At 40.3% G+C, this 13,092-nt stretch overlaps 1 protein-coding gene across 2 annotated transcripts in view; it reads right to left on the bottom strand.

Annotated features, from left to right (window-relative positions):
* The window catches only part of DNER (delta/notch like EGF repeat containing), a 276,236-nt gene that overhangs the window by 48,247 nt on the left and 214,897 nt on the right, over positions 1 to 13,092 (bottom strand). For both annotated transcript variants that reach the window (XM_073359834.1, XM_073359835.1), the window contains exon 8: positions 627 to 851. In XM_073359834.1, the coding sequence (XP_073215935.1) occupies positions 627 to 851 (225 nt within the window). The remainder of the gene's footprint in view (positions 1 to 626; positions 852 to 13,092) is intronic.

The raw sequence follows: 13,092 nt of genomic DNA, 5'->3' as shown, positions 1-13,092 counted from the left end.
AGCTTACCCACAACTTCTAGATTACTGACTATCATTATGAGGAGAAACAATTACAGAAAGGGGGGAAAAAAATCTCATTTTTTATGCAATCCAGAAACTACTTATTTCTTGCCTATATAATCACATGCAGTTTTTCCACCTGATCCAGCAATCTTTGCTCACAGAGAAGTCCCACTGAAATCAATGAGTGTGAATAAAGGCTCTAGGATTGGGCTCTTAGACATAATTAAACATTGTGAGTGGTTTACATTTATTTCTTCGTGTTTCCAGCCTTTTCCCAATAGCCAATTTCAAGGCTTCCCATACCTTTACTTCATTTTTCATTTCATTGACATTTGATATCTCACCTTAAAAATCCTCATGCTGCAAGCTTCAGTTCTATAATACAGCTGTAAATATAAACCAACCCATATGGAACTCAGTGTGTATTTTGAGTGCTTACCCTGCAATTTCTGATTATCCAAATGGAATGTGTAGATTCCTATCATTATTCTAAACAGATAGAACATCTGCTCAATGTGTATTACATACTGAAAAGAAAAAAGGAAGTAATTTTAAACTATGTATCCGAGGCTGTGTAAGAAGTATTAAAAGATTTATAAAATATGGAACTGGTTGGTACAAACCAGGAATACAGAGGCATTTATAACTGGTTCCAACACTGCGACAAATGCCATGTGCACAAGGATTCAGAGCACAGAAGTCAATCAGCTGAGAACAGGTAGGTCCCGTGAATCCAGGACTACAACTGCAGGAGTAGGCAAGTCTGTCTGCGTAACAGGTCCCATTGTTCTGGCAGAGAGATGAAGCACAGGGGTCTACTTTCTCTTCACAAGAAGATCCTAAAAATCCTAGGTGGAAAGAGATGATTTTCATAAATAAAACTTCTTTACACATAAGCTATTTAAAAAAAAACTTGCAGTAATTGACAGTTACACAATTTAGTATTTCTAATTGACTTTGTGGAAGAGTTACAGAAACACATATGCATGCACAAAAATATTAATTCTGGCAGCTGACATGTTTGTGACATTATTGAAACTCAGTGCATAAGGAGTGTAACTGCTTTGATGTGGCAGGATTTCAAAGATATTTGCAAAATCTTACATCAAGTATCATTTATCTCAAACAATTATAAAGGTATACTGGTTGGTTTAATTTAGAGAAAGTGAGAAAAATCAGACATCGTGTAAGCAGGTATAATTCCCATTAATATCTTGGAGCCAAATTCACCCCCAAGTCATAAATGGTGATGTATGTGTTATAATAGGGTAACTTGCATTCAGGATACATGCAAAATAAATGTAACTTAGCCCTGGTCTACACTAGGGGTGGGATCGATCTAAATTACGCAACTTCAGCTACATGAATAACGTAGCTGAAGTTGACGTACTTAGATCGACTTACCGTAGTGTCTTCACTGCGGTGAGTTGACTGCTGCCGCTCTCCTGTCGACTCCGCCTGCGCCTCTCATGGCGCTGCAGTACAGGAGTCGACAGGAGAGCACTCGAGGTCGATTTATCACATCTAGACTAGACACGATAAATCGATCCCCGCTGGATTGATTGCCGCCTGCCGATCCGGTGGGTAGTGAAGACATACCCTTATTTACATTCTGAGTTGTGAAAGGAAGCATGCAGTAGTGTCATCCTTAAACATTGAAAAATCGAAAGATTTCTAAAAAGAATTAATTTGGGGTTGGGGTTTTTTTGCCTTTAGGCACTCAGGCTCTAAGTAAAGCATATAATATTGTAAGAATTGTAATAAAATGAAGAGAGTTGGTAACATAGAGATGGTGGAGCAGTAACAGTAGCAAACACTCTGCGAGGGATACTACTTGCTAGACCAAAAATACTGAATTCAATACCTGTATTGTGGCATCTCTTGCTATTTATTATTGATCTTGGAAGTATTATTGTTCAGAACAATATCATTTTACACTTCAGGTGGTTGTATTTTATTAGTAATACATTTCCATTAATCCTGACAAGATGTGTTACTTCCAGGCATTTTTACAAAGTTTTTCTTTTCTTCCTTCCAGAATTAATCATTATTCAGACACAAAAGTGCATTAAATAGCCATTTTATTTTACTTTAGTTTTATCACTGCAATAATAGACAGCATCTGAGAAAGATTTTTCTATAGATTTTAAAAGCACAACAACTCTACAAAACAAGCAATGGATGAAATTATATTTTCAAGTGCAACAATAGAGAAACAAGCATACAATGGTATATTCAAATCATACTATTTGTTCTTTATCAGTGGATTTCTTAATGGTAAGAGGCAGTAAGGTCTAGTGGACTGGGCTAGAAGTCAGGAATTGCTTAATTGTGGTCCATGCTCTGACATGGACTTGATGTAAGATATTGTGCAAAGGCCAAATCTATCAAAAGTAGCTTCTAGTTTTGTAGGAGTCGATTTTTGTGCGGCCATATTTTAACACTTAGGACCTGATTCTCAGAGGTTCTGATCACCTACAACTCCTATTTAAGTCAGTGTTGCTGGCAGTATAGCTATAATATACTGCATACGTGTATACGTATATGTGCATTTATAAGCTAAATTCTGCTTTCAGCTATTGCAGCGTCAACACTGAATATTGTCACTGATTTAAGAAGAATTACATGACTTACACCATGGTAACGGAGATCAGAACAAGGTCCATAGATTTCGAGAAAACATGTAAAACGAGTAAATGACTATAGGTGTAAGCAAGAGGAGAATCAGACCCACAGTACTGCTACTAAGACACCTTAATTCTACTGCGTAAGACACCCGTTAACCTATGGCAGTGTGGCCTCTGGATAGGACACAGGACTGGGAGTTGGGAAACTAGGAATCTGTTCTTTGTCCTGCCACTGAGCTGCTCTGTAACTTTAGAGAATTCATTTCATTCTTAGGAAAAACACATGATCCATCATGCTTGGGTTTGGACAGGTTTCTGCTGGAAGCAATTTCCAGTGCTCAGAGCCCAAGATTGCCCTGCCACCAGCTCCCATGAGACCCACCTTCCCATCAACACAGAGCACAGCAAGCTTAACTGAAAGAATAAAAAGGAAGGCCCATATACATATCTGCTAGAGAGATGAATCAAAATTCATTACATGTTCCCTGCCAGAGCAGGGTAAAAGTGTTTTTTAAACTTACACAGACATAAACTTTCAAGTTAACTAAAAAAGGAATCAGAATACAAATAAACAATGTAAAGTAACTGTTCAAACTTCAGTATATTAAATACACTTGGACTACCAGTAAAAAAATCTGAGAAGGCAGGTGAAAAACTATATTTTTTTCACAGTAGCAGCCGTGTTAGTCTGTATCCGCAAAAAGAAAAGGAGTCCTTGTGGCACCTTAGAGACTAACAAATTTCTTTGTGTGAGCATAAGCTTTCGTGAGCTACAGCTCACTTCATCATGCATCCAATGAAGTGAGCTGTAGTTCACGAAAGCTGATGCTCATACAAAGAAATTTGTTAGTCTCTAAGGTGCCACAAGTACTCCTTTTATTTATTTTTTAAATCTCCTGGTTTTTAAGCCAGTCTCATGAGTTTTGAATGGTTTGAACTGGTTATACTGCATGTGCTTAAGAATTCTGCTAAATGAGGAATGGATTTGCGTATGCTAAGCATGTTAAGTACTTAAGAGCTTTGTGTTTTCCATGGCTGGTCTGCTTTAGGGGTAGTGTGGAGCTACCCACCCCAATGGAAGCTCCAAGAAACATGCTTTCTAGCGATCGTGGATACACAGATGAACTTAGAATGATGAATCATCGCTTTATGCCCAGACAGCTGCTCCTCAAGCACAGGGATTGTGACTTCTCTGCGAGCTTGTTCTTCCCCCCATATTCACATAAGGATCAGAGACAAATATGTATGCCAAAAGGCTTGGTCTGTGAGAACAAAGGAAGAAATGAATTCCAGAGCTGAGGGCCCTCTGCAGAGAACACCTGGCCATCAGTCCAATAACATTTAAAATCTAGGGACTAACAAGCTTGAGCCCAGCAGCTGATCTCAAATATCCTGATGAGTCATTGGGAGAGGTAGTTTCTCAAGCAGTAAGCACATAAAATATAGTACCTGATGTTTTATAGATCAAAGTCAGCTCCTTGAAATGTGCTAAGTGAATGGGAAGCCAGAGCAGTCCCTTACAACTAGATGATATCTGCTCCCTGCAGTGTTGACGCTGCATTAGCTGAAAGCAGAATTTAGCTTATAAATGCACATATACGTATACACGTATGCAGTATATTATAGCTATACTGCCAGCAACACTGACTTAAATAGGAGTTGTAGGTGATCAGAACCTCTGAGAATCGGGTCCTAAGTGTTCAAATATGGCCACACAAAAATCGACGCCTACAAAACTAGAAGCTACTTTTGATAGATTTGGCCTTTTGCACAATATCTTCCATCAAGTCTTATGTTTGAGTTAAATATATGCAAATACTAGAACCAAGTATAATTACACTGCTAAATTGAAGGTGTGACTTTTCAGTGCTTCTGATTGTATATTTAAGTCAATACTTACCAATAAAATAAAAAAATAATGAAAAGGTTAATAGAGGTGCACGGATCAAGAACGGCATAAAAATGGTGAAAAATGGGTTTTTCACCTTTACATTTATTTTGCAGATAAATATCATCTGAAATTTTCATCAGCTAAATTGCAAAAAGGAAGCCCTAATAACACATGATTAAAATGGGGAAATGACTGGGGATTTATGATATCAGAATGCAGAATTTACCAAAGGCAAATAAATAAAACAGGAAGCAAGAAGGGATGGCAACATCAGTTAAAAATTCTATTGCTCAAAAGATATGATAAAAATATTTTTGCTGACATAGCCATTTGGCTAGAAGTCAAAGACAACAGAAATAGTCAGAGACGTGATATTCCTTAGACATTTCTATATACCACAGCAAGAGAAGGTAGATCAGGAAATATTTTCAGAGACGAGAGCTCTGAAAGAAAGCTAGAATTCTGATCATGAGAGCATTTTAATTACTTGGCTACTGAGTGGATAACAGTCATGCAAAAACTAAGAAAGGTAAATGTTTTCAGAGGTAGTGCAAGATTTTGTGAACAACCAACTTGGCTGGAGATTATGTTAGAACTAATCCTAGGAAATGTGTCAAATGTGATAAATGAAGTTAGTGAACACTGAGGACCAGAAATTACAAAATCTTTAGATTTGAAATATGTGGATAAGCAATAAAAGTAGTAAGATAAATATTTTTGATTTTTCTTGTACAAAGCCTTTTTATGAGGAAATACAAAATGCTCTATGGAATTTTCATTAGAATTTTATATAAAAGAGATGCCTATTATAGGGAAATGAGAAATAATTAGGAAATAGTAGTAAGACTTTAATTGACATTCATCCCAGCCAAGTCTAAACACACAAAAGGGCAAGAGAGACCAAATGGGCAAAAGCATAAAAGAGATAGGCAAGCAAAAAGAAGGTAGCTTTTAAAATTAAGAACAATATGGAAGGATGCAAGGTAAAACGATAATTACATTAGCAAAAAATTTAATGAAAACTAAGTTACAGTAATAGTTTAAATTAACAATAAAGTATTTTTCAAATATATTCACAGCCTCTTTTATATTGTTAAGAACAGTGTGTTCTGTAATCACCAGATACTTTGGGTACCACACGTACACAATAGGTGTATTCCCCATGTTCATAGTATCAAGGTGATAAATGGACCTTGATTGGACTATTGTGCAAGTGTATAGAAGTAACAATCAACTTTGTTAGACGTATTAGAGAAAACCCATCTTGCCTGGGTATGGAAAACAAATCCAGAAAAGGTGAACACCACCACACCTAGGAACAGTCTATTGTCAAAGTTTTCTAGTCAATAACTCTGCTAGTCAATTAAAATTCATGGACCTAGTGTGCATTTTATTGGCTGGTAGAGCAAGTCAACTCATCCCAATCACAACTTAACACCTTCTGTTCGCTGTCAAGCTTTAATTTCCTCTCATTGTACCACTAACTCCACATCAACAGTATTCTTAAATTTCACAGAATCATAGAAACGTAAGAATGGAAGGGACCTCGAACAGGCATCTAAGTCTAGTCCCCTGCATTGAGGCAGGACTAAGTATTATCTAGCCCTGAGGTTCTCAACCTTTTTCTTTCTGAGGCTCCCCCGACATGCTATAAACACGCCACGACCCACAACTGTTTTTTTGCATAGAAAAGCCAGGGCCAGCATTAGGGAGCAGCAAGCAGGGCAATTGCCCAGGGCCTCACATCACAGGGGGCCCCACAAAGCTAAGTTGCTCAGGCTTCGGCTTCAGCGACAGGTGGCAGGCTCAGGGCCCCGGGCTTTAGCCTCACATAGCAGGGCTTCGGTTTTCTGCCCTGGGCCCCAGTGAATCTAACACTGACCCTGCTTGACAGACCCCCTGAAACCTCCGACCCCTGTTTGAGAACCACTGATCTAGACCATTCCTGACAGGCATTTGTCTAACCTGTTATTAAAAACTTATGACGACAGAGATTCCACGGCCTCCCTAGGTAATTTGTTACAGGACTTAACTACCCTTACAGTAAGGAAGTTTTTTTTAACATCTAACCTAAATTTACTTTGCTGCAATTTAAGCCCTTTACTTGTTCTGTCCTCAGTGGTTAAGGAGAACAATTTGTCACTCTCCTCTTTAACAATCTTGTACATACCTTTGAAAACTATTATTCACCCCCCACACCTCCCGTCTTCCCTTCTCCAGACTAAACTAACCTAGTTTTTCCAATCTTTCCTTGTATATCATGTTTTCTAGACCTTTCAACATTTTTGATGCCCTCCTCTGGTCTTTCTCCAATTTGACCACATCTTTCCCAAAGTATGGTGCCCAGAACTGGACACAATACTCCAGTTGAGGCCTTCTCAGTGCTGAATAGAGTGGAAGAATTACTTCTCATGTCTTGCTTAAAATGCTCCAGCTAATACATCCTAGAATAATGTTTCTTTTTTTTGTAACAGAATTACATTGTTGACTCATATTTAGTTTGTGATCTACTATAACCCCGATCCTGCTCTGTGGTACCCCTCCCTAGCCAGTTACTCCCCATTTTGTATTTGAGAATTTATTATTCCTTCCAGAGAAGGACTTTGCATTTGTCCTAATTGAATTTCATCCTATTTAATTCAGACCATTTCTCCAGTTTGTCAAGATCGTTTTGAATTCAAACCCTACCATGAGGCTTGAAATATGATGATCAAAGTGACATTTCACACAAACGGAACACATTGAAAGAGAAAAATAAATGTCCCTCTCCCAGTCACTGAACATGCATCTATATTAGCACTGGAGGGGATTTCTTGGGCCGTCTAATCCAGTCCTTACACAAGTGCAAAAATTTCTTCATTCTACTTCTCTGAATGTAAAATCCAATTGTGCCCTGAAAACAAGTTGCCTCAACAAACTGCACAAAGTAGATTATTTCCCAACTTATTTTGTATATATGTCGGAGCTAAAATATAATGTTAAGCAGAAAATCATGGGATCTTCAAGCCTGATTCTCTAGTTTATTAACCATTCTTTAAGGACTCTAAAACTATTAAAGATTATCTAATGAATATAAAGAACTACTTCTATTTAATCCGTTCACTTTCCACTGCCTAAGAAGCTCACCTTTCATACTTTTCGCGACTGATTTCTAAAACACAGGTCTCATTTGTAGAACATAAATGAACCATGTTGAAATTATTCCTCATTATTTCCTTCCATCTCTTCTTCTGCCATCCATTGCATGCTCTTCTCTTTTTTCCTTTTGTAATGTGGTTATATTTTCCATCTCTCCTGTTCTGTTCATTTTCTATCACATACTACCTCCCAATTCTCCAGTACTTTAGTTTTTAAATGTGTACTAACCACTGGCCTGCCTTCCTCCTACTGTGCTGAATTAGCACTTCAGAAAGAAAGGCCTCCTCTCAACATGCAACTACAATTAGGCACAGTGGGAGAAAGGTAGCAGAGCAAGAGCCCAAGCCTATGCTTGAAGCTGATCATATTTTTTAGAAATGAAACATGTCAGGGTATTCTAAAAATAGCAGATCTGCAACTTCCAAGCAGGTATTCTTTGGCTTATTTACAAAAAAAATTTCCTCCTCAGTCTCCCTGCTCCCTAAAAATCTCCAAATAAAAGCTCACAAACTGTATTTGAGTGAGAAAGATAAAAATATGGTGTCAAATGGAATAAGAAAAAACATGGCTATGTATCTGGCCAGAGCAGTCAATACTGTATTTTATAATGTGGCATCTACAAGCTCAGCCCTTATTCTTCCCCTCAAAAACCTGAAATTCCTGTTATTGTTAGTATAGGTATATTGCATTTCCTTGCCATGTTGGACAATATCATAGCTAACGTGCTTGGTTGATACTCTATCCCAGTACAAGTGCCCATGCCTTTGCAGAAGGGACCAGATGCGACCTCTGCAGCAGCATTCTCCCTTCCTTGTGGTGGGGACAAAATTAGGAAAGATGGATACTCAACAGCAACATTACTGAAGCAGCAGCAGTTCAGCTGAGGGAAGGGGACCAGCATAGCCACATACAGGGGCAACCATACATAAAGAACATCACCTAATTCTGCAAGTTTGGAGGTGTTTTGCCCAGAGAATACCTTATGTAAAAAGGATTAGGAGGCTAGATGTGTAGTCCCAGAAACCTCTCTTCACTAGAGAGGATGGCTCTAGAGAACACAGAGGGTGAATACAGTGCAGTTTTTTGCCTGCTTAATGGGGTCCCCTTCCAATGTTTTTTCTGCTTGAAGGGGCAATCTAGCTCTGCACACTGATTGATTCTAAAGACAACATGGTGCAGTATAATGCAATTAAACAGCAACAGTTTTTTGGATAAAGGGGAAATGTTTGTGCTCCAATCTATAATCCAGGGGTGGCCAAACTTACTGACCCTCTGAGATATGACAATCTTCAGAAGTTCGAGAGATGGATCGCACCTGCCGGGGCTCAGGACTTCAGCCTTGCAGGAGGCACCTGCTAGGGCTCAGGGCTACAGCCCTGTTCCTGCTGAAGCCCCAAGCCTTGGCAGGTGCTTCCGGTGGGGCTGAAGCTCCAAAACCCCCCATCCCTGCTAGCCAGAGGAGATGCGTGAGGGGTGCACATGTAGTCACATGTCCAGCTCCCTCACGATTTTTGCTATGGTTTGCTGGCCCTGCTCGGTTACATGGTGCTGCCGGGCCCTTTTCCTGCACAGCAGCTGCTGGAGCTGGCAAGCTGGGAGCTGCGGCCATGGGGAGAGCCAGCAGCAAATAGCTGGGAGCTGCAGGGAGAGCCACTGCTTTTGCTTCTGCCTCTCCCTGCAAAGCTAAAGTAGTGCCCCCTCTCTGCAGCTCCTAGCTGTTTGCAGCTGCCTCTCCACAAGGAGCTAACACATGGGAGCTGCAGGGAGGGGGCACTGAGGGGTAAGCACGGGGGGGGGGGTGCATGCCTGGTAGGGCACGACTCAAACTGTTGGGGGGGCAAACCTTTAAATTGTGCCCCCCCCCCCCCCCCCGAGTCACAACAGACACCAGTCAGCTCTGGCAGAAACCCCTAGCCCCACCATCCCGCTGCAAGGCAGAAGCCCCAAGCTCCACACCACCAACCTGGTAGGTGGAGAATGTGGGGGAGATCATGGGTGACTCCATGAGCTGCACTTTAACTGTGAAAGAGCCGATGTGGCTCACGAGCTGCGGTTTGACCACTCATGCTGTAATCCGTAGCAGCAAGTACACCTCTACCCCGATATAACGTGACCTGATAGAACACGAATTCGGATATAACGCAGTAAAGCAGTGCTCCGGGTGGGCAGGGCTGCGCGCTCCGGTGGATCAAAGTAAGTTTGATATAATGCGGTTTCACCTATAAAGTGGTAAGATTTTTTGGCTCCCGAGGACAGTGTTATATTGGGGTAGAGGTGTATAACAAATAGAGTAAACACACAATCAAAGTAGAAGATCCTCACCCAATTCCATCCTGATTCTATATAACAGCTGCAAGTTGTAAGTTATTCAGAAACATTAATAAAAATGATGTAATATATAGTGTGGTTTATTTTTAAGGGAGGTCAACGTGCTGTGCTGTGCTGTACTTATTGTATTAGACATGCAGTAGAAATCTGTCTGATACTAATTACATTCGCTAAAATTACAGTAAGAAAATATTTGATGTAAATATTTGTTTTTGCTCCTATAGAAAAAGTGAATCGTTGTTTATTCTAATTCTTTATTAGGAAAATAAATGCTAATATATTTTGATACTAAAATGAAACAACAGAAACTTACTAGTGCATTAGATCTGAAGCATGAGAATAGGAATGGTGTTTCTGTTCATTTCAGCTCAACTCACTCTGCCTTTGAGATTGTGTGCACGTTCTCTATGGTAATATATGCATATTCTTTATATAATCATAAAGTAATGTTTCCCATGGTCATTTAAATCTGGATGCTAGCCTGGACCAACCCAAATCCCAGTGCACAAATCCCTTGCTATAAAAGTTTTATCTGTATACCTCAGCATATCACAGAGTCTCTGATGAACCATAAAAATTACTTTTGAAAAAGTCAACACACAAGTCACTCGTCCACAAATTGGGGCCTTTAACAGAAAGCATCTCTTTCCTAAAGGCTCCAAACCTTAAAACTTTGCAATATTTCCTATTATTTAGTCATCTTAAATCCACAAACATGCTACAAAAGAAATGAGCTAATGGGGAAGCTTTAACAGGCTTCAACACCATTTGTGCCAAGATCTTTGGCACATGAAATGTCAGGGCTGCTGGGGACAGGACTTATGTTCATGTGCTCTCTGAACTGACTTCCTGGTTTGTGGGTGTCAATCTTGGTACAAAAAGGACTTTAAATGCATTTAGAGCTCTAATAATCTTTCACATCGGGTCTGACAGATCATTGCACCCTTCAAGACAACCTGGAGGATGACCAGGAAGGACTTGACAAAGTCACTGCACACACACTGCCACACAGCTAATTGGTCAGTGATGTGTAGCCGCCTCGAGTCCTTTTCAATGTCTCGCCAAATGAGGTGGTGGCTCAGTACCAAAGACTTCAGTGCTGAGATGCCTAGGGCATCATGGACTAGGTGTACCACTCAGTGTCCTGCCTTGGTGGTAAAGCTACACTGTTGGATTCCGAGAAAATGTGGGTCTGCACCAATGCAAGCAGTGCCAACAACAGCAGAGGTACCCATGCCCAAAGGCAACTCAGATTTATGTTTCAAGTAACTCTCCTTCAAAGCACCCTAGGCTGGCATCTTGCCAGATATATGGGGGTTTCTTTGTGGGCAGAGGTCCCTTCAGAAGGGAGAAGAGTGATTCTCTGAAACACTTGAGTGCCTTGGGTGACATATGAAATTAGATCTGATATCCCCATACAGAAGTGATCCAGAAAATGTGAATATCCATTAATGATGTTCATGCAGCACATACACTCCTTGAAGCTGCTACAAAACAGAAAGACTGGAGCTGAATAGGAGCAAAGGCTTCATCAGAGACGCAAAGCAAGAAGGTGAGATAACAAAGCAAAAAATGCCACAGAAAATTGCATCCAAGTGCCAAGAAGAAAAACAGCAAAGCACTGAGCAAAAATGGCAAAGAGCTAAAAACTATATCAAAGAACTTCATACTCAAAATAAAACACAGGCCATGGTATGAAAGTTGTTTCAAGATTTTTGGCAGCTGGAGAATGGTTGTCAATGATGTTCCTGGGCTAGTGGCAGAGAAAGAGCTGCAGAAATAATAATTACGATGAAAAGAAGCAGACCTGACTGTAGGATCAGGTGGACGCAGCACAAAGATATCCAAACCCACTGAGGTTGAAAGGAGTAAGTTCAGCTGGAGAGGCACAGGTTCCTGCAGGTATTTTTGGGACATTGCAAGGGCAACAGTTAAGCTCAAGGGGGGTCAGCACAAAACATGTGTGATGTAAGTGGTTCCACACACCATTGTTCCACCTCCTTGTGTTGGGGTGTGGCATTGCAGGTACTCCCTGCTTCAGTTTACAAAGTGTGACAGCTAATCCCAAATAGGGCGGTGTGCCGTAAACTCAGCATACCATCTTTAAACGGTTAAATAATCTGGTTGTCCGTGCCTTTAAACAAACAAATGTCAAAGGCAGATGCTTCACTGCAGCACTTTTAAGCCCAGGACCCAAACTGCCCTTGGAGTGCTGGGTTAGCACAGAAGAGCTCCTCCTCTGTCCCAGTTTCACCCAGCAGACCACTCAGAGTAAGCAGGCAAGCCTTCTTAACTGGCCTGCTGTCTTCCTATTGGCCTGTGTCACCTCCAGGAGGACTAAATCTCATTGGTGGCCTGGCCCAAGTGGATTTTCCTTAAGCAGGGGATGTCAGGGTGATGATGCCTTCAGCAAGGGGCTGAGACAGAGTGATAGCCCCCACCACATAGGTGGATAGTGGCTCTGATCCCTTCTCACTACTGCTGCCACGAGGGGACAAAACTTTTAAGAGCTTTGGGGAGTATCACCCGATCTGTGCTAAGGAACTGATCCAGGACTGCTAATTGGTTAGTATTAGCATGTATTTAATTATATTATACACACGAATGAATGTCATCTTCAAAACTGCAAAAATTATCTAACCAATACGTATTTTTCTTAATTACTGTTCTTACTGATAAGATTTTCTTTTAGCCAATTATATAAGATACTTGAACAAATTTCATTAGGAAGTCAAGCTACATTTGGCTAAGTCCCAACATCTTATGATTGTCTCATTGAATTCTGGTACTATTTATACAACAAACAATTTTCAAAATTCTTCTAAAATGCAAGGTTAAGACTGCTGACATAATGTCAATTCAACGCAGCCGTTAAGTGGGTCACTCATTAGAGCAACTATCTCCAGAGAAAGAGAAAAGCCAGTCTGAAGCAATTACAAATAACCCTTCGTTGTTAAGCAGGTTCATATTTCTTCAAGAGAAATGGTTATTAATTATCAACAAACTTCTACCTAAAAGTAAACTCAACTGTATAAAAGATAGTATTGGAAGAATAAAAAACAACTATAGGTGAATTGGGAGAGGAAATATGATTAGCTCTGGACA

The sequence above is a fragment of the Lepidochelys kempii genome, chromosome 9 (genome assembly GCF_965140265.1).
Source record: "Lepidochelys kempii isolate rLepKem1 chromosome 9, rLepKem1.hap2, whole genome shotgun sequence".
In the NCBI taxonomy this organism is placed as follows: domain Eukaryota; kingdom Metazoa; phylum Chordata; order Testudines; family Cheloniidae; genus Lepidochelys; species Lepidochelys kempii.
Note: the sequence above shows the minus strand (reverse complement) of the source record. Positions and strands in the feature narration are given on the sequence as shown.